At 44.3% G+C, this 22500-nt stretch overlaps 2 protein-coding genes across 2 annotated transcripts in view; both read right to left on the bottom strand.

The window, feature by feature from the left end:
- The window catches only part of jmy (junction mediating and regulatory protein, p53 cofactor), a 36837-nt gene extending 29930 nt beyond the window's left edge, over positions 1-6907 (bottom strand). The window contains exon 1 of the mRNA XM_079834999.1: positions 6108-6907. Within this exon, the coding sequence (XP_079691125.1) occupies positions 6108-6653 (546 nt within the window). The 5' untranslated portion in view covers positions 6654-6907. The remainder of the gene's footprint in view (positions 1-6107) is intronic.
- A 7353-nt stretch (positions 6908-14260) lies between these two features.
- bhmt (betaine-homocysteine methyltransferase) overlaps positions 14261-22500 on the bottom strand; it is a 9327-nt gene continuing 1087 nt past the window's right edge. Inside the window, exons 3-8 of the mRNA XM_079836004.1 lie at positions 22331-22443; positions 22037-22228; positions 21335-21482; positions 17340-17522; positions 17014-17242; positions 14261-14728 (exon numbers count right to left, since the gene is read on the bottom strand). Coding sequence (XP_079692130.1) covers positions 14548-14728; positions 17014-17242; positions 17340-17522; positions 21335-21482; positions 22037-22228; positions 22331-22443 — 1046 coding nt within the window. The 3' untranslated portion in view covers positions 14261-14547. The remainder of the gene's footprint in view (positions 14729-17013; positions 17243-17339; positions 17523-21334; positions 21483-22036; positions 22229-22330; positions 22444-22500) is intronic.

Here is a 22500-nt window from a genome sequence, read left to right as displayed (position 1 = left end):
ACGGGTTATGGTTCTTCACTAACACACACTGATGCAGTGAGACGGGTTATGGTTCTTCAGTAACACACACTGATGCTGTGAGACGGGTTATGGTTCTTCACTAACACACACTGATGCTGTGAGACGGGTTATGGTTCTTCACTAACACACACTGATGCAGTGAGACGGGTTATGGTTCTTCAGTAACACACACTGATGCTGTGAGACGGGTTATGGTTCTTCAGTAACACACACTGATGCTGTGAGACGGGTTATGGTTCTTCACTAACACACACTGATGCAGTGAGACGGGTTATGGTTCTTCAGTAACACACACTGATGCTGTGAGACGGGTTATGGTTCTTCACTAACACACACTGATGCTGTGAGACGGGTTATGGTTCTTCACTAACACACACTGATGCAGTGAGACGGGTTATGGTTCTTCAGTAACACACACTGATGCTGTGAGACGGGTTATGGTTCTGCTGTAACACACTGATGCAGTGAGACGGGTTATGGTTCTTCACTAACACACACTGATGCAGTGAGACGGGTTATGGTTCTTCACTAACACACACTGATGCAGTGAGACGGGTTATGGTTCTGCTGTAACACACTGATGCTGTGAGACGGGTTATGGTTCTTCACTAACACACACTGATGCTGTGAGACGGGTTATGGTTCTTCACTAACACACACTGATGCAGTGAGACGGGTTATGGTTCTTCACTAACACACACTGATGCTGTGAGACGGGTTATGGTTCTTCACTAACACACACTGATGCTGTGAGACGGGTTATGGTTCTTCACTAACACACACTGATGCTGTGAGACGGGTTATGGTTCTTCACTAACACACACTGATGCAGTGAGACGGGTTATGGTTCTTCAGTAACACACACTGATGCTGTGAGACGGGTTATGGTTCTTCACTAACACACACTGATGCTGTGAGACGGGTTATGGTTCTTCACTAACACACACTGATGCTGTGAGACGGGTTATGGTTCTTCACTAACACACACTGATGCTGTGAGACGGGTTATGGTTCTTCACTAACACACACTGATGCTGTGAGACGGGTTATGGTTCTTCACTAACACACACTGATGCAGTGAGACGGGTTATGGTTCTTCAGTAACACACACTGATGCTGTGAGACGGGTTATGGTTCTTCAGTAACACACACTGATGCTGTGAGACGGGTTATGGTTCTTCACTAACACACACTGATGCTGTGAGACGGGTTATGGTTCTTCACTAACACACACTGATGCAGTGAGACGGGTTATGGTTCTTCAGTAACACACACTGATGCTGTGAGACGGGTTATGGTTCTTCACTAACACACACTGATGCAGTGAGACGGGTTATGGTTCTTCACTAACACACACTGATGCAGTGAGACGGGTTATGGTTCTTCAGTAACACACACTGATGCTGTGAGACGGGTTATGGTTCTTCACTAACACACACTGATGCTGTGAGACGGGTTATGGTTCTTCACTAACACACACTGATGCAGTGAGACGGGTTATGGTTCTTCAGTAACACACACTGATGCTGTGAGACGGGTTATGGTTCTTCACTAACACACACTGATGCAGTGAGACGGGTTATGGTTCTTCAGTAACACACACTGATGCTGTGAGACGGGTTATGGTTCTTCACTAACACACACTGATGCAGTGAGACGGGTTATGGTTCTTCAGTAACACACACTGATGCAGTGAGACGGGTTATGGTTCTGCTGTAACACACACTGATGCAGTGAGACGGGTTATGGTTCTTCAGTAACACACACTGATGCAGTGAGACAGGTTATGGTTCTTCAGTAACACACACTGATGCTGTGAGACGGGTTATGGTTCTTCAGTAACACACACTGATGCTGTGAGACGGGTTATGGTTCTTCAGTAACACACACTGATGCAGTGAGACGGGTTATGGTTCTTCAGTAACACACACTGATGCAGTGAGACGGGTTATGGTTCTGCTGTAACACACACTGATGCAGTGAGACGGGTTATGGTTCTGCTGTAACACACACTGATGCAGTGAGACGGGTTATGGTTCTTCAGTAACACACACTGATGCTGTGAGACGGGTTATGGTTCTTCACTAACACACACTGATGCAGTGAGACGGGTTATGGTTCTTCAGTAACACACACTGATGCAGTGAGACGGGTTATGGTTCTTCAGTAACACACACTGATGCAGTGAGACGGGTTATGGTTCTTCACTAACACACACTGATGCAGTGAGACGGGTTATGGTTCTTCAGTAACACACACTGATGCTGTGAGACGGGTTATGGTTCTTCAGTAACACACACTGATGCTGTGAGACGGGTTATGGTTCTTCACTAACACACACTGATGCTGTGAGACGGGTTATGGTTCTTCACTAACACACACTGATGCAGTGAGACGGGTTATGGTTCTTCAGTAACACACACTGATGCAGTGAGACGGGTTATGGTTCTTCAGTAACACACACTGATGCAGTGAGACGGGTTATGGTTCTTCAGTAACACACACTGATGCAGTGAGACGGGTTATGGTTCTTCAGTAACACACACTGATGCTGTGAGACGGGTTATGGTTCTTCACTAACACACACTGATGCAGTGAGACGGGTTATGGTTCTTCACTAACACACACTGATGCTGTGAGACGGGTTATGGTTCTTCAGTAACACACACTGATGCAGTGAGACGGGTTATGGTTCTTCAGTAACACACACTGATGCAGTGAGACGGGTTATGGTTCTTCACTAACACACACTGATGCAGTGAGACGGGTTATGGTTCTTCAGTAACACACACTGATGCAGTGAGACGGGTTATGGTTCTTCACTAACACACACTGATGCAGTGAGACGGGTTATGGTTCTTCACTAACACACACTGATGCTGTGAGACGGGTTATGGTTCTGCTGTGATCTTTGTTTGGAATTTTTTTTTGCTGCTGAAATGGAACAGAAACAGTGAATATTGCTCCGCTCATCTCAGGCTGGCTCTGGTCAGAACCCAGAGCAGAAGTAGCTTTAGTCGCACTAGTTTCTGGATAAAGTAACTGAGCTGGTGTAGTTGAGTTAGCGTCGCTGTATCTCGCTGACACTGTGTGTGTGTGTGTGTCAGTGTGTGTGTGTTAGGGATGCGCGGTATATATTTTATTTCAAACGGTACGATATCATGATTCTGCTCCTTTGGGTATATGCTGCTGTTCTGAAGTTCACCGCTAGATGTGCGCTACACAAACTGACGCGAAACCAGCAAATGTGGTGCCATAGAGGAACAAGATGAATACAGCAGTTGATTCTCACTCAACTCGCACAAAACTCATTAATAAAGAGAGGATTAGACGTGAAATTTGGCATTACTTTTCTTATAAAACTGCTGAAGAACCATCAAACCTCGCCAAGCATCTGCCACTCACTATTCCTGTCTTGTATAAGACATTAAGAGATCGACAGGTGTGCATAAATCAAATGATCTAACTAAGTTAGACATTTATTTTCTTTTAACACTCGTCAACGCACATAAGATCGTATCGCTTAAATATCATGAAATCTCCAGCGTTCGTTTCAACCAGTGATGTTTAGATCTCATAATATTTGCACGCATTGCACTATATTCGCGAAAGACATAACCGGCTGTGTTAATGTGACGACTCACTAAAGATGGACATTTTTGACGTAACTTAGTGTGTATTTGACGAAGGAAAAACAACTTAATTTGGAAGCGCGAGCTCTTTTGGCTTGTGTGTGTGTTGTTGGTATGAGCACAAAGAAAAGCTCCCATACCGTATTATGAAATTCTATAAAATCGCTTGCATGTTCAAATTGGCGAGGTTTAAAAAGACGTTAAAAAGCTCCCGAGACGCCAGTGAAAGTGTTGAATCCGAGCGCTCATTACTCTAGTGTACGATGTCTTTTAAAGACAGAAGCGATCTGCTCATTTTGAGAGCTAGAGAAGATGCGCAGTATTGCTGAAATTACTTCTTACTAAATAGTTAACAAATGCCAGATTTGATGTGATTAATCTTTGTTGATTAATTTAATAATAAAGATTTGCGGTAATTTCCCGCTTCATAAAACCTAAACTTGCGAGAGTGAGTAAAATTATGTGCACCAAAATTCAGACCCTGTATGGTCTCGATTCAATATCAGTACTTCGGTATTAGATTGTGGTTCCGTACCGAAGACAAGATTGGGGTATCGAGTGTGTATATCAGTGTGTGTGTGTGTATCAGTGTGTGTGTGTGTGTGTGTGTGTATATCAGTGTGTGTGTGTGTATATATCAGTGTGTGCGTGTGTGTGTATATCAGTGTGTGTGTGTGTATATCAGTGTGTGTGTGTGTATATCAGTGTGTGTGTGTGTATATATCAGTGTGTGCGTGTGTGTGTATATCAGTGTGTGTGTGTGTGTGTGTGTGTGTGTGTGTGTGTGTATATCAGTGTGTGTGTGTGTATATATCAGTGTGTGTGTGTGTGTGTATATATCAGTGTGTGTGTGTGTGTGTGTGTATATCTGTGTGAGTGTGTGCGTGTGTGTGTGTATCAGAGTGTGTGTGTGTGTATGTATGTATCAGTGTGGGTGTGGGTGTGTATATCAGTGTGTGTGTGTGTGTGTGTATATCTGTGTGAGTGTGTGCGTGTGTGTGTGTATCAGAGTGTGTGTGTGTGTATGTATGTATCAGTGTGGGTGTGGGTGTGTATATCAGTGTGTGTGTGTGTGTGTGTGTGTATCAGTGTGTGTGTGTGTGTGTGTTTGTGTGTGTGTGTATCAGTGTGAGTGTGTGTGTGTGTGTGTGTGTGTGTGTGTGTGTGTGTGAGTGTGTGTATGTGTATCAGTGTGTGTGTGTGTGTGTATGTGTCAGTGAGTGTGTGTGTATCAGTGTGTGTGTGTGTGTGTGTGTGTATGTATCAGTTAGTGTGCGTGTATCAGTGTGTGTGTGTGTGTGTGTGTGTGTGTGTATCAGTGAGTGTGCGTGTATCAGTGTGTGTGTGTCTGTGTGTGTGTGTGTGTATGTATCAGTGAGTGTGCGTGTATCAGTGTGTGTGTGTGTGTGTGTGTGTGTGTGTGTGTGTGTGTGTGTATGTATCAGTGAGTGTGCGTGTATCAGTGTGTGTGTGTCTGTGTGTGTGTGTGTATGTATCAGTGAGTGTGCGTGTATCAGTGTGTGTGTGTGTGTGTGTGTGTGTGTGTGTATGTATCAGTGAGTGTGCGTGTATCAGTGTGTGTGTGTATGTATCAGTGAGTGTGCGTGTATCAGTGTGTGTGTGTGTGTGTGTGTGTGTATGTATGTATCAGTGAGTGTGCTTGTATCAGTGTGTGTGTGTGTGTGTGTGTGTGTGTGTGTGTGTGTGTATCAGTGTGTGTGTGTGTGTGTGTGTGTGTGTGTGTCCCACACTCATTGTGTGGTGGCAGCTGATGCTGGATCGGGTTGCGGCGCTGAGCGTCTGACAGATGGTGTGTGTGTGTGTGTGTGTGTGTGTGTGTGTGTGTGTGTGTGTGTGTGTGTGTGTTCAGTGACCCGTGTGCTGATGATGGACCTCTGACCGGAGTCCTACTTCACCAGAGTGAGTTCTACTGTAGAGTTTCGGCTCCGCCCACATCCCAGAGCAACCAATCAACACTCCCGTTAATAATATCTCAGTTATGGATGGACACACGTTTCCCGCTCACTCACACACACACACACACACACACGCACTCACACACACACACACACACACACACACACACACACACACACACACACACACACTTCCTGTTTACCTCAGTGTTACCTGTCATTTCTTTATTATTTACTCACTGTGTGTAGATACTAACTACACATGATCTATAATTACACTCAACTAACCCTATAGAAGTGCATTATTATTACTCAAAACTTAAATATAAACTTTACTGTAAGGTGTCGTTGTCACAGTGTAAGTACTGAGTAATAACAACTATTAGAGTTTATGTAGAGACACGTGTGTGTGTTTGTTTGTGTCACGTGCTATAGAAAACGATGTTAGTGATAGATCACATCTCGCGAGATTGACTACTGAATACATGTTTTACGGTTGTTATTATTCTAGCGGCCGGTCGCGTGCGCGCGCTCTCACCTGCTGCAGGTGTCCCTTGGCCCTCTGGAGCGCGTCCTCGTAGCCGGTCTGCCGCAGCTCGCTCAGGCTCTCGTAATACTCCTCGGAGTCGTCGCTGTCCGGGAACAGCACCTGAGACAGGATCTTCCACCCGCAGGTGTCGAGCGCGTGCCCGAGGTACACCTGCAGCTGGAAGCAGAGCGCCTCGGTGTCGCGCGCGCGCATCTCCGGCGCGCCGAACAGCACCGACCACACGGTCTGCTCCTCCGGGAGCGCGGGCAGGCACGGCTCGAGGTCAGAGTTCACGGCGCACAGCTGCAGGTGCGCGGCGCGCGTGTCCTGGAAGGAGAAGAGTCCGGCCCAGCTGAAGTCCTCGCGCGCGTCCGCCGCGTCCTCCGCCTCGAGCACCGAGTGCGCGCGCTTCTGGACCGTTCGGTCGTGGCACGTGACGGCGAACTTTCCTTCGATCTCGTTCCAGGCGACGATGAAGACGAACTTGTGCTTGTCCTTCTCCTCGAAGACATTGGGTCTGACCGAGACCCATCCGGACTCGAGCGCGTCCTCCATCGCGGACGACGTGCGCGTAACAAAGAAACCCGAACCGGAATCCGGTCTGTCGGGGAGAAGAAAGGCCAGAGGCTAACGGACGCGGATGAACACACTCTCAACCGTCCGTCAATAACGCAAAACTCGCCTTAACGCGCGCGTCGTTCGCGCGGCACACCTGCGCGCGTCGCGTCACCTGCCGCCTGCGAAGCCTTTTGTGCGCTAATCCGCATCTTTAACATCGCGAATGTTTCTCATCCGACGACGACTGGGCGCTGACGTCACAGAGAGGAGGACGTAAACATCTGCACGTGGGACACGCACTCTGCGTGATGACGCACGGGGGTCGTCGTGGCGTCTCCTCAAATGTTTACTCTTTGTTTTGTGTTTCTTCAGCTGTTGAGCTATTCTCTCTCTCTCTCTCTCTCTCTCTCTCTCTCTCTCTCTCTCTCTCTCTCTCTCTCTCTCTCTCTCTCTCTCTCTCTCTCTCTCTCTCTCTCTCTCTCTCTCTCTCTCTGATCAATAATTCACCATGACGTGTTTTTCACTCATGAATAATTAATCACGTAACGTGTGATTACTACGGTAGCCCGTTTCTGCTACATAAGCCAAACAAATCAGGATTTATTGGTACATCTTAATTATATTTATGACATTACAACGTACAAAAAGTCATAACTATGTCATAACTTTTAAGTCAGAAACTATACTTTTTGTCATAATTTCGACTTTTAAAGTCATAATTTCGATGTACTATGTCATAAATTCGCCTTTTGTCTTGATGTTTTCCCTCTTGTGTAACGGAATTGTGCTTCCATAGTCTCCTCCTGCTCCTCCTCCTCCGTGTTCGCGGTTTGTTGTTGTTTTGGCTGCAGTAATGTCCATGTCCGTCCAGCAGAGGGCGCCACTGACCGCCCCACACACACACACACACACACACACACACAGGGGCGGACTGGGCAAAAAAGTGGCCCATAACAACCGGTCCGCAACACCTCAAGTCATGTTAGATCACCTCACCTTCATTTATAAGCGCTTTTACAACACAGATACTTCAGTGATAATAGGACATTAATTTTGCTTTTGAAGAAAAGCTTTTCCTCTCACCATAAACTCACCAGCTCATTTTAAACACCACTTACTAACACAACAATATAACTGCTATTATTAGGGGCCAAGCACTGAAGGTGTGTAGGCTCTTATTGAAACCGTTAGCGTCCCTATTCTTCTTCTTCTTCCGCTCTGGAGTCTGGCAGCCCATAATATCGTACGGTAAACAGTTGTGTAATTTGGCACACTCATAGAGGACAGTCTGCGCTGTCACTGTAGCAAATTTGGAGTCTCTAACTCAATCCCTCTAGCGCCACCACCAGTCCAAAGTTGACTCATGTTTATGCTAATAACCTCTGATTCCTGAGCTCAAGCCGATTCGAGTGACGCCATTTTGTCATGAAAATTTCCCCGCCATTTTGAATTTTCAGAAAAACCTACTTTTGCGAAATCGTCCTAGACGGTTCGCCTGATTTGCACGAAAATTGAACCAGATCATCTTCAGACGGTGCTGACAAAACTTTATGGAATTCAAGTTGATGCATCAAATCGTTTTCGATAAACGCGCAAACAAATTTTATATAGAGGTTGTGAAAAGACACGTAAGGCTGTATCTCCGCAACACTTTATCGTATTCAAACCAAACTTGGTACATGTCATCACAAGCATGACCTGAGGCGACATGCAGCGTTTCGGCACAGCGCCACCTACTGGTCCGGAGATACGAAAAATGGCTAATTTTGCTTATAATTTCTGAACCGTTTGTCCAAAAATGTATCGCCATTTTGTCTGTCGGCCATTTTGAATTATGTTCTAAAATGCTGTATTTTATGAACACATGAACGGATTGTTCTGAAACTCGGTGTGGGTCATCAGCACGATGCCCTGAAGGAGCCTGAGAAGTTTCTAAACAGCGCCACCTAGTGGAGAATATTTTCTTTTTCAAACGCATATAACTTTAGGTGTGGTTGACGTATTTTCATGGGAGTAACTTTTTTTATCTCCTGAATCCTTGCCGAGTCCAACAATACCAGACTTGCCAGGTTTCGGCGTATGGTTTGTGCAGCGTTGTAATTTAATGCTTATAAAACGTTAGCTGATATCTTCGAAACTGCTAGTCTGATCGAGACGAAACCAGCGTCAGAAGTTTAGAAACATAGGTCAATAGCGAAATAAACCAATGTCAAAATATTGATAGTAAGGGGGAGTAAAATCCAATCAAAGTCTGGTGTCAGTCATTTTTTACGTGCTTTGTCATATAAATGTCTATAACTCCAAAACGAAATGAGAGATTTTCACCAAAATTGACACACACGTGTATGGGCTCACTCCGAGGACACACACAAAAAACTCTTGGTGGCGCTATAATAGAACAAAATATGACATTGGCTCTATACAACTCAATTTATTAATGTGGGGTTTTAACATTTTTGGTTAAAATTGTCTCCAGATTTTAGGTTATAATTGGTCTTTCCTGGTGCACATGGCAATTAATAAATCATTTAGATTTTTTTTTTTTTGTACACATTTTGAAATCTTTTCCATACAGTGAAGTTTAATATCACTAAAGTTCAATACCTACCATAACATCAGTCCATATAAACTTTATATTATAAAGAAATGCTCTGGTCTCAGGGTTAGGGTTAGTGTGTAGAGCTTGTGGAGTGTGTATGGTGCCTTTAGTGGTTATAGTATCTGTCCTTTCAGGAGCTTGACCTCTGTCATTTTATGGAGCTCCAATTGTTTAAAGGTCCTGTTCTTCGTGATCCCATTTTTCAAACTTTAGTTAGTGTGTAATGTTGCTGTTAGAGCATAAATAATACCTGTTATAAAGCTCAAAGTTCAATGCCAAGCGAGATATTTTATTTAACAGAAGTTCCCTTTAAAAGCCTACAGCGAGCGGCCGGTTTGTTCTACATCCTGTACATCCTGCTTTAATGACGTCAGTAGAACAGTTTGCCGACTAACCTCCGCCCACAAGAGTACGCGGAAAAGGGGGCGTGGTCTTGTTGCTCCCGCGTGGAGAAGAGGAAGTGTTGCGTTCGGTTGCGTTTGTATAGTTTGTTTGTCGCCATGTCGTCGAGACGCTGTTATTTTCATCCCGGAGTCAAGTCACCTTTGTTTGGCTTTCCCAGGGCCGCTGTACTTAGAGATCATTGAGCGCACGCATCCCCGTTATGGTGAGAGGCGCGACCTTTCCGGTAACGTGCGCTCTGCGTGCGCTAAGCTGCTGTCCAATCACAACACGGGAACCGCTGGCCCAATCAGAACTCGTTACGTGTTTCTGAAGGAGGGACTTCATAGAACAGGGAAATCCTCAAGCCGTTTTGAGGACAGTGAGAACAGCAGTATACAGATCAGTAAACTGTGTGAAAAATACTGTGTTTTTTTTACACGCGAAACATGAACACATGTTATATTGCACACTGTAAACACAATCAAAGCTTCAAAAAAACACGGGACCTTTAAAAATGATATTGGTCCTGAAGGTTTTTTTAATGAAAACGTAAATGGCATTACAATCTGAGAAATAGAGGTCAGCAGTCGTTTGCTAGCCTGGTCTTACCAGACTCTCTACACTTCATTTAAAGATCATAGAAATAACTGCAGATCCTCAGTGATAAAACCCAAACCTCTGCATTGGGGTTGAGCTTTACTCACAGTGGAGAGTTGTGGGATCGGGAACGGCTGCTCACGGGGTTCATAACATGATTGTGCTGTAAATTAAATATCATATGCTTGGTATGATAAGAATAAATGCTGCTGTAAATAACGGCCTAGTACAAATGTTCACGTGCTTTTCTTCTGTTTAATTTTTGAGCGGTGATTAAATATATCGCTCTTGGAAACACTCGCCAGCATTTAAAGAAATACAAGTCTAGAAATGCATCCAAATGACCGTACGGTGCTCAGCAGGGGTCAAAAAGGATATAAACAGTGAATTTTTAATTGATATATTCTTGGAAACTCAGAGATGTGGATTCGGACAGCAGTGAAATGACCACAGGACCTGGTGTTTGTCTAAAGCAGGAGGTCATTCGGCGGGGGATTTTACGCGGGTGGTGGGAGACGGACGGCAATACAATCACTGACTAGCCGCTGTAAATGATGACAATACATTACGACCACACAAGAAACAATCACCGTCCGAATAGAGCTCCAGCAACTCCTTCAGCACTAACAGAGTGAGCTGGAAAGGTTATAACTTCTGGATACTCGGCAGCGGTGCCACAACCAGATGAATGGCTTCGCTCGCATCTTTCTCCGCCGCCATTACTGAACTACAACTCAAACTAGCGCAGACATCAACCTCATCGTTCTCATTGGACCGGTAAAAATTTGTTCAGAGAAAACCTAAGACTATGCCGCAGTCCCAGACGGAGAACTGAAGGAAAATGAACATTGAGTGGAAGCAGGGAGGAGGGAGGAGGGCGGAGCCAGGCTAGTAGTTTGCAACTCTGGAAAGGAATGTGTATTGTTTAACTTGTTTTTAATCGTAAACATTGAGGAAATATTGCTGTATTGACTCCTCATGTTCAGCTGTTGATCTCACCTCAGCTCGCACCTCAGTTTCTGTGGACAATAAACCCCGCCTCCTTCGATTTGATTGGATAGCTCAAACCTTTTGACATTGACGAGCGCTTTACACCACTGAGACTGATCAGGATAAATAGCAGTCCCTCCAGAAAAACGCGATTATGCGATCGCGTGATTTAACGCATAATCAGCCAAATTTTTTCAAATACGCCGCACTTTCGCCGCATAAATTGCCTATTTCCGCGTGCAAAATATGCGGGGCTATCATGATTTCATAATCCCCGCATTTTCGTTGCAAAAAAAGTCATATATATTAGCAGAAAGTTGAAAAATTTTCGTTTACTTCACACAAGAGCCGCCATTTCCGCCTATTGCCATGGGAACGTTTTGAAGTGACGTGATTACCCGACGCGAACGTCATCGAAAAGCTTCAAACCCCGTGGAGAAACCATAGATATCGCTGAAACCATGATGAAGCACAAACTCCCATTGGCCAACAAAAATAACAGCAAAAGAGCAAAGCAGTTTCCCTGTGTGCTGACTGATTTCAAAACACAGCATCATGAAGCTTCAGAGCGTTATGAATCAATGAGTCGATTCAGCGGTTCGAAGCGTTATGAATCAATGAGACGATTCAGCGGTTTGAAGCGTTATGAATCAATGAGTTGATTCAGCGGTTTGAAGCGTTATGAATCAATGAGTTGATTCAGCGGTTTGAAGCGTTATGAATCAATGAGTCGATTCAGCGGTTTGAAGCGTTATGAATCAATGAGTCGATTCAGCGGTTTGAAGCGTTATGAATCAATGAGTCGATTCAGCAGGTTGGATCGCCAAAGTCACGTATTTCAGCAGTTTGACACGCGATCCGAATCATGAATCGACTCGATGATTCATAGCATCATGATGCTGTGTTTTGAAATCAGTCATCACTATATAAGTCGTTATTTAGTTTTTTTTGCACACAATAACTATTATCGTCACTTCATAAAGTTATTGTAGAGCCGCTGTAGTGAGATGGACTTTGTAACTTTAGTCTTTAGTAGGCTACCTTTTATGGGTCTTGAGAGTGTACATTGTGCCAATGGAGGCCTTTCTGAGCCATCGGAATTCAACTAAAATATCTTAATTTGTGTCCAACAACATAAAGGGAAGTCATTAATGACAGAATTTTCATTTTTAGGTGAACTAACCCTTTAAGAGATTGCACTTTGTGCATTGGAAGCACTCAAATGTCTGTTTTGTATAGCGACATCTGTAATACAGGAAGTTATTTATTAATTTTTTCAGAAGTTGTAGCATATTCCTTTTGTAAAGCTACAGAACTTGATTGACTAAATGTTTTGTAAATTTGAGCCATTATTAAGGTCTTCAATAAAACAAGATGAGAACTTAAATATTCCAGCACTTTCTGTGATGCAGTGCTTTTTTTCTCTTTCTCATCAAACCGCAGTTTTTGCAAGTTCCCGCAATTTTATCGCATAAAATTGCATAAATATCCCGCATTTTTCATCGCATTTTTTAAGAAAACGTGCCGCATAATCAAGGATTTTTGCCCGCAACAATCACAAAAAAAAGCCGCATTTTTCTGGAAGAACTGAAATAGATGAGAGTTTTTCCCTTAAGTGGGCCGCGCGGGCCATTCGTCATCTGGGCTGACTGAAGGATAGACTAGGCGACGTAAATGTACTATTATTCATTCTTCATATATATTTACCATAGACTGTAAAAACATCTGGGCGTAGTGTCCGTGACGTCTCCCGCAGGATTCTGAAGAGAGTTCTGAAGCGTAAAGTCGGGTCGAGCTGGCCGTCGCCATCTTATCCGTCACTCCCAGATAACAGAAAATGGGCAAAGAGGCGGGACGTGGGCGGAGCTGAGGACTAACAGACAGCAGACAAACGGCAATCCACCTGTCACTCAAAGTGGCCACGCCCTTAATTATGCAGAACTTTAAGGCTTTATATAATGTAAAGGAATGAGTTATAAAAACATTTCCCCTCACAGTCGTCATGAAGGGCAACATTAGCCGTACAGACCAAAAGCACAGTTTGTGCCAGACTGTAAACATGTGTTCTTCTGCTGTAAAGTCGGCCATTTTAACATCAGCTCAGTGAGATTCTGCTCCTCTAGTGGCCAGACCATGAACTGCAGCTTAAGGCCCTTCAGTATCGGCTTCAGGAGAAACTTTATTTTTATGAAAGAACTTGGAAAATACCTCATTTCAATTGTCTGAGAACCAAAAAAGCCTTAAAACATTTGCTTGCAACTCTTTTTTCCTTTCTTCAGTGTCATGTAATTCTCATAATTTGTCAATATGTTCCGATTTATTTTATGCTCGTGACCCACCCGTTTTATGTTTAATATATATATATATATATATATATTTTTCGAACTCCTTCTTTACCAGTGGATGTTGTCGCTGTTTTAAAAGCGCTCATATTCAGATCATGATCCTGAAGTTAATCAGGATCACATCTTAAAGGCACAGTGTGTAATTACTCGACTCTGAGTGGGCGGAGCTTTTATTCTGCCGCGAGCGCTTCCGCTTCTTCCGCTCGTGTGTGTGTGTGTTTGATCCTCTCACACACATGTGAGTGTGTTAAAGTGATGTTGTAATGTTGTCTGGGCGCTACTATGAGACACTTGTTCACACTGCAGTGAGCGAGATCATATGAGGCAGGAAAACATGGCATTCTGGGTAAATCAACAACAGCAGATTTACACAATCAGACTAACTGTGTTGAGCTGGAGAACAATGAGGAGTTTCTGTCCATCAATGATCCAAACAGTGGCTAATAAAACACATCAGATATTAAAGCACCGCTAGTGTTGCCATGGTAACCGCACAATAACACCGGCGGGAATGATGTCACTGATGGGCGCCACACACACACGGGCCGTGTCCTGGAGAAAACGTACACATTCTTGGACACATTTGGGATAATGCACTAATGTCTAACACTGATCTGGTGGATATCTTACATACTGTGCCTTTAATCATTAAAACTTAAAGCTTAAAAACCAGTGAGAATGCGAGTGAGTGAGATGAAGATGAAGTTTATTCTGTGTCAGGAGTGTTCTGAACATCTGGAATGCAGTCATCCGAAGACTAGACAGTGGGTTACACCTCCAAAGGCTAAATTAAACTTTTAAACACATTTGAGTTTATTGGTTTCTGCAGAACGTCTGGTCCTGCTGAAGTAAACAATCGTATTCATGGGAAGGCGTTTGGGTCGTAAACGTACACTGAGGAAGAGATCTCTCTCTCGCTCGGATCTAAACGCGGCCGCAGCTCGACCTCTGACCCGCAGCTCGACCTCTGACCCGCTCAGTTTTTGGCGTCGGCTTTCTGGAACAGCGGGCGCAGCTGCTCTTGGGTCGTGGCCTCCCGCTGCTGCATGAGCTCGGTGTGACCTTTGGTGACCCCCCAGCCGTCGGGAGCGGACATGGACGGGCACAGCGGGCGACCGGACGCGGGCTTCAGCTTCTCCCAGTAATCACGACGGGCCCTGCGGAGCACAGAGACAGACGGTCATCACACACACACACACACACACACCTACTGTTCAAGTCAAGTCAACCTTATTTATATAGCACTTTTAAAGGGTTAGTTCACCCAAAACTGTAAATTGTGTCATTAATGACTGAGCCTCATGTGGTTGGACACCCGTCAGACCTCCGTTCATCTTCAGACACAAATGAAGATATTTTAGTGTAAATCTGATGCTCTGAAAGGCCTCCATTGGCTCAACTTTACACTCTCAAGACCCTTAAAAGACACTAAAGACTAAAGTTACAAAGTCCATCTCACCACAGTGACTCTACAATAACTTTATGAAGACGAGAATAGTTTCTGTGCGCAAAAAACCCCTAAATAACGACTTATATAGAGATGACGATTTCAAAACACCGCCTCATGAAGCTTCGAAGCATTATGAGTCATTAATGACACAATCTACAGTTTTGGGTGAACTAACCCTTTAACAATGCAGATTGTCTCAGAGCAGCTTTACAGTGTTAAACAGGAAAATAATGCAGCATAATTTTATTCAGCTGTTCAGCCATTCTGGAGAAAACGCTGACATCAGTAATTTAGTTTATATGGTTAATTTAGTTTAATAATTAGATTTATTTGGATATTTAGTTGAACATGTAGTGTCCCCAACTGAGCAACACAAGCCAGAGGCGACAGTGGCAAGAACCAAAACCCCATCAGGAGCAGAATGGAGGAAAATAAACCTTGGAGAAACCAGGCTCAGTCGGGGGGGCAGTTCTCCTCTGGCCAATTAACAAACAGCGTATGATTATTATTCTGGAAACTTTACAGGTCAGAGGTCATAATAGATCGGAATATTTGAAAGATCGGAGTCATCACGCCGGAGACGGGTTAATGAGGATGCCGTGACGATGAGGCAGTTTCAGAGTCTAATCACGGTCTCTCAGACACTTCAGGGTCATGAGTTGGTCATGTGTTGGTCATGAGTTGGTCATGTGTTGGTCATGAGTCGGTCATGAGTTGGTCATGTGTTGGTCATGAGTTGGTCATGTGTTGGTCATGAGTCGGTCATGTGTTGGTCATGTGTTGGTCATGTGTTGATCATGTGTTGGTCATGTGTTGGTCCTGTGTTGGTCCTGTGTTGGTCATGTGTTGGTCATGTGTTGGTCATGTGTTTGTCATGTGTTGGTCATGCGTTGGTCATGTGTTGGTCATGTGTTGGTCATGTGTTGGTCATGAGTTGGTCATGTGTCATGCGTTGGTCATGTGTTGGTCATGTGTTGGTCATGTGTTGGTCATGTGTTGGTCATGTGTTGGTCATGCGTTGGTCATGCGTTGGTCATGTGTTGGTCATGTGTTGGTCATGTGTTGGTCATGTGTCATGCGTTGGTCATGCGTTGGTCATGTGTTGGTCATGCGTTGGTCATGCGTTGGTCATGTGTCATGCGTTGGTCATGTGTTGGTCATGAGTTGGTCATGTGTCATGCGTTGGTCATGCGTTGGTCATGTCATGCGTTGGTCATGTGTCGGTCATGTGTCGGTCATGTGTCGGTCATGTGTTGGTCATGTGTCGGTCATGTGTTGGTCATGTGTCGGTCATGTGTCGGTCATGTGTCGGTCATGTGTCGGTCATGTGTCGGTCATCTGTTGGTCATGTGTTGGTCATGTGCCGGTCATGTGTCGGTCATGTGTCGGTCATGCGTTGGTCATGTGTCGGTCATGTGTCGGTCATGTGTCGGTCATGTGTCGGTCATGTGTTGGTCATGTGTCGGTCATGTGTCGGTCATGTGTCGGTCATCTGTTGGTCATGTGTTGGTCATGTGCCGGTCATGTGTCGGTCATGTGTCGGTCATGTGTCGGTCATGTGTCGGTCATGTGTCGGTCATGTGTCGGTCATGTGTCGGTCATGTGTCGGTCATGTGTCGGTCATGTGTCGGTCATCTGTTGGTCATGTGTTGGTCATGTGCCGGTCATGTGTCGGTCATGTGTCGGTCATGTGTCGGTCATGTGTCGGTCATGCGTTGGTCATGTGTCGGTCATGTGTCGGTCATGTGTCGGTCATGTGTCGGTCATGTGTTGGTCATGTGTCGGTCATGTGTCGGTCATGTGTCGGTCATGTGTCGGTCATCTGTTGGTCATGTGTTGGTCATGTGCCGGTCATGTGTCGGTCATGTGTCGGTCATGTGTCGGTCATGTGTCGGTCATGTGTTGGTCATGTGTCGGACGATGAGGCAGTTTCAGGGGAGTTTTCTGTTTTCTCTCTCTCTCTCTCTCTCTCTCTCTCTCTCTCTCTCTCACCTGGCTCTGACCCAGGGCTTGGTGTGCATTTCCAGGCCGCTGCCCCACATGCCGTGTTTCTGGGACGCCTCGGGCAGGAATCCTCTCTCCACGGCGAGCTCCTCTGCCACGGCGCGGATGTGATAGGGCTCGTACCCGCAGCAGCCGCCGATGAAGCGGACGCCGGCCTTATAGGCCTCCCTGGCGTACTGCTGCATCTCCCAGCGCGTCAGGATCCGCGGCTCCAGAGCTGAGGGACACACACACACACACACAGATGGGCTCGCGTTCGTCTCAGTAAGAGAGCTGTTTATGGCATTCGTTATGGCAGGAATGTGTGTGTGTACCGAAGGGGAACTCGGGCAGGTCGATGAAGCCCTGGCAGCTGCAGTCGGGGGTGTGGTACGCCAGAGGCTGCGTCATATAGTGCGCTTTCAGACCGGCTTTCTCCACGGCCGCCTTCATCATGGCCACGGTCTTCACGCAGGTCATGGGGTCAAAGTGACAGTTCACACCCACGATATCAGCACCTGAAACAGACACCAGAACGTTATTGAACACCAGATTACGGCTTATTAACGTTACGGGAAGTCATAACGTTGAGAGAACCTTGCCAGAACGTTCTGAGAACGTTATAAAAGACCAGATTATTTTCTATTAACGTTACGGGAAGAAAGTTTGTTCGTAACGTTGAGAGAACCTTACCAGAACGTTCTGAGAACATTATTAAAGACCAGATTACGTTCTATTAACGTTATGGGAAGAACGTTTGTCATAACGTTGAGAGAACCTTGCCAGAACATTCTGAGAACGTTATTAAAGACCAGATTATGTTCTAGTAACGTTACAGGAAGAAAGTTTGTTCGTAACGTTGAGAGAACCTTACCAGAACGTTCTGAGAACGTTATTAAAGACCAGATTATGTTCTATTAATGTTACAGGAAGAACGTTTGCTCATAACGTTGAGAGAACCTTGCCAGAACGTTCTGAGAACATTATTATAGACCAGATTACGTTCTATTAACGTTACGGGAAGAATGTTTGTTCATAACGTTGAGAGAACCTTGCCAGAATGTTATTAAAGACCAGATTACGTTCTATTAACGTTACAAGAAGAACGTTTGTTCATAACTTTGAGAGAACCTTGCCAGAACGTTATTAAAGACCAGATTACGTTCTATAAACGTTACAGGAAGCACGTTTTTTCATAACGTTGAGAGAACCTTGCCAGAACGTTCTGAGAACATTATTAAAGACCAGATTACGTTCTATTAACGTTATGGGAAGAACGTTTGTCATAACGTTGAGAGAACCTTGCCAGAACATTCTGAGAACGTTATTAAAGACCAGATTATGTTCTATTAATGTTACAGGAAGAACGTTTGCTCATAACGTTGAGAGAACCTTGCCAGAACGTTCTGAGAACATTATTATAGACCAGATTACGTTCTATTAACGTTACGGGAAGAATGTTTGTTCATAACGTTGAGAGAACCTTGCCAGAACGTTATTAAAGACCAGATTACGTTCTATTAACGTAACAGAAAGAACGTTTGTTCATAACATTGAGAGAACCTTGCCAGAATGTTCAGAGAACATTACTAAAGACCAGATTACGTTCTATTAACGTTACGAGAAGAACGTTTGCTCATAACGCTAAGAGAACCTTGCCAGAACGTTCAGAGAAAATTAATAAAGACCAGATTACGTTATATTAACGTTACGGGAAGAATGTTTGTTCATAACGTTGAGAGAACCTTGCCAGAACATTCAGAGAACATTATTAAAGACCAGATTACGTTCTATTAACGTTACGGGAAGAATGTTTGTTCATAACGTTGAGAGAACCTTGCCAGAACGTTATTAAAGACCAGATTAAGTTCTATTAACGTAACAGGAAGAACGTTTGTTCATAACATTGAGAGAACCTTGCCAGAACGTTCAGAGAACATTACTAAAGACCAGATTACGTTCTATTAACGTTATGGGAAGAACGTTTGTCATAACGTTGAGAGAACCTTGCCAGAACATTCTGAGAACGTTATTAAAGACCAGATTATGTTCTATTAATGTTACAGGAAGAACGTTTGCTCATAACGTTGAGAGAACCTTGCCAGAACGTTCTGAGAACATTATTATAGACCAGATTACGTTCTATTAACGTTACGGGAAGAATGTTTGTTCATAACGTTGAGAGAACCTTGCCAGAACGTTCAGAGAACATTATTAGAGACCAGATTACGTTCTATTAACGTAACAGGAAGAACGTTTGTTCATAACATTGAGAGAACCTTGCCAGAACGTTCAGAGAACATTACTAAAGACCAGATTACGTTCTATTAACGTTATGGGAAGAACGTTTGTCATAACGTTGAGAGAACCTTGCCAGAACATTCTGAGAACGTTATTAAAGACCAGATTATGTTCTATTAATGTCACAGGAAGAACGTTTGCTCATAACGTTGAGAGAACCTTGCCAGAACGTTCTGAGAACATTATTATAGACCAGATTACGTTCTATTAACGTTACGGGAAGAATGTTTGTTCATAACGTTGAGAGAACCTTGCCAGAACGTTCAGAGAACATTATTAGAGACCAGATTACGTTCTATTAACGTAACAGGAAGAACGTTTGTTCATAACATTGAGAGAACCTTGCCAGAACGTTCAGAGAACATTACTAAAGACCAGATTACGTTCTATTAACGTTATGGGAAGAACGTTTGTCATAACGTTGAGAGAACCTTGCCAGAACATTCTGAGAACGTTATTAAAGACCAGATTATGTTCTATTAATGTCACAGGAAGAACGTTTGCTCATAACGTTGAGAGAACCTTGCCAGAACGTTCTGAGAACATTATTATAGACCAGATTACGTTCTATTAACGTTACGGGAAGAATGTTTGTTCATAACGTTGAGAGAACCTTGCCAGAACGTTCAGAGAACATTACTAAAGACCAGATTACGTTCTATTAACGTAACAGGAAGAACGTTTGTTCATAACATTGAGAGAACCTTGCCAGAACGTTCAGAGAACATTACTAAAGACCACATTACGTTCTATTAACGTTACGAGAAGAACGTTTGTTCATAACGCTAAGAGAACCTTGCCAGAACGTTCAGAGAACATTAATAAAGACCAGATTACGTTATATTAACGTTACGGGAAGAATATTTGTTCATAACGTTGAAAGAACCTTGCCAGAACATTCAGAGAACATTACTAAAGACCATATTATGTTCTATTAACGTTACAGGAAGAAGGTTTGTTCATAACGTTGAGAGAACCTTGCCAGAACATTCAGAGAACATAAAGACCAGATTATGTTCTATTAACGTTACGAGAAGAACGTTTGTTCATAACGCTAAGAGAACCTTGCCAGAACGTTCAGAAAACATTAATAAAGACCAGATTACCGTACGTTATATTAACGTTACGGGAAGAACGTTTGCTCATAAGGTTGAGAGAACCTTGCCAGAACATTATGAAAACATTATTAAATACCAGATTATGTTCTATTAACGTTACGGGAAGAACGTTTGTTCATAACATTGAAAGAACCTTGCCAGAACGTTCTGAGAACGTTATGAACAGTGTTGAGGCATTACATGTAACGTGAGTTAAGTAATCAGATTACTTTTTTCAAATAACTAGTGCATTACTTTTACATTTACGACAAAATATCTGAGTTACTTTTTCAAATGTAACGCAAGTTACCAGCTCTCCTGTCCTCATGTTGCGAGTGTGTGTGTGTGTGTGTGTGTGTGTGTGTGTGTGTGTGTGTGTGAGTGTGTGTATGTGTGTTTGTGTGTGCGTGTGTGTGAGTGTGTGTATGTGTGTGTGTGTGTGTGTGTGTGTGTGTGTGTGTGTGTGTGTGAGTGTGTGTATGTGTGTGTGAGTGTGTGTATGTGTGTGTGAACATGTGAGCATTTACTCATCTCACTTGCACAAAAAAAACACATTCATTATTTCTCCAAATGAATAAAAGCTGTAAAATGCAGAATCAGAATATATTACGCAAACCTACAATAATTAAATATGTAAAATATTTAGACTTATTATTTCAATTTTGACATGAAGAGTCTTTACATTTCATTTGTTATAAAACAAAAAAGCCCAGGTGACGCAAAACTAATGTAACGCATTACTTTTCTAAAAATGTAACTCGATTAGTTACTTTTAATGGGAGTAACTCAATATTGTAATGCGAAGTAACTTTTGCTGTGTTCTTGGTCATGTGACCGAGACTCCGATCTTCCAGCATTATGGGAATGTGGTGCTGTGAGAGCGCTTCCTGTCCGCAGGGTCAAGGGTCAGCGAGGTGTTTATGTGTACGCACCTGCTTTGACCAGTCTGACCGCACACTCTCCAGGGGTCACTCCGTGCATGTCTCCCTCAGGTCCTATACACATCGTCGCCGCCACAGGCTTTCCTGTTGCCTTCAGAGCCTGGACGGCCCATTCAGCCTCCTCCACGTGCTCGAAGTACTGCCAACCAATCAATCGATCGATCAATCAACCAACCAACCAACCAACCAATCACACACACACACACACACTCACTCACTCACTCACTCACTCACTCACACACTCACTCACACACTCACTCACTCACTCACTCACTCACTCACACACACACACAGACACACTCACTCACTCACTCACTCACACACTCACACACACACACACACACTCACTCACTCACTCACTCACACACTCACTCACTCACTCACTCACACACACTCACACACACACACTCTCACTCACTCACTCACACACACTCACACTCACTCACTCTCACTCACACACTCACTCACACACTCACTCACTCACTCACACACTCACTCACTCACTCACACACACTCACACACACACACACACACACACACACACTCACACTCACTCACACACACACTCACACTCACTCACTCACTCACACTCTCACATACACACTCACTCACACACACACTCACTCACTCACACACACACACTCACTCACTCACACACACTCACCAAACGAAAGCTGTGTGGAATTAGTTTACCTCTGCGATCAGAAAGTCCACGTTCTTCTTGATGAAGACGTCCAGCTGCTTCTTGAAGATCTTCTTGACCTCGTCTTCGCTCTTGCAGCTCAGGTATGAGGGCGTCTGCGAGACTCCGCCCGCCACCAGCGCATCGCCCTCATTGGCCACTTCTCTGGCCAGGTCACAGGCCGCCTCGTTGATCTGCTGGCCCTGCGGTCAGACATCGGGTGAGCAAACACACCACACACACACACACACACACACACACACACACGGGTAGGAGCTTGTGCAATGTGAGTGTGTGAGGCTTACAGTGAAAGTCAGCTTGTTCCCCCTGTTCTCCAGTTTGTCATCGCTGGCGTAGAAAGTGAACGTCTGCATGACATTTGACCCGGCGCGCAGGAACTCCCTGTGCAGCTGTCGCACTGACAGACAGACAGACAGGTGGACAGAGAGAGAGACACACACACACACACACATTA

Source organism: Gobio gobio (assembly GCF_949357685.1).
Source record: "Gobio gobio genome assembly, chromosome: 14".
NCBI classification, from domain to species: Eukaryota; Metazoa; Chordata; class Actinopteri; order Cypriniformes; family Gobionidae; genus Gobio; species Gobio gobio.
The sequence above is the reverse complement of the archived record's forward strand: the minus strand, read 5'-3'. Positions and strand labels throughout refer to the sequence as shown.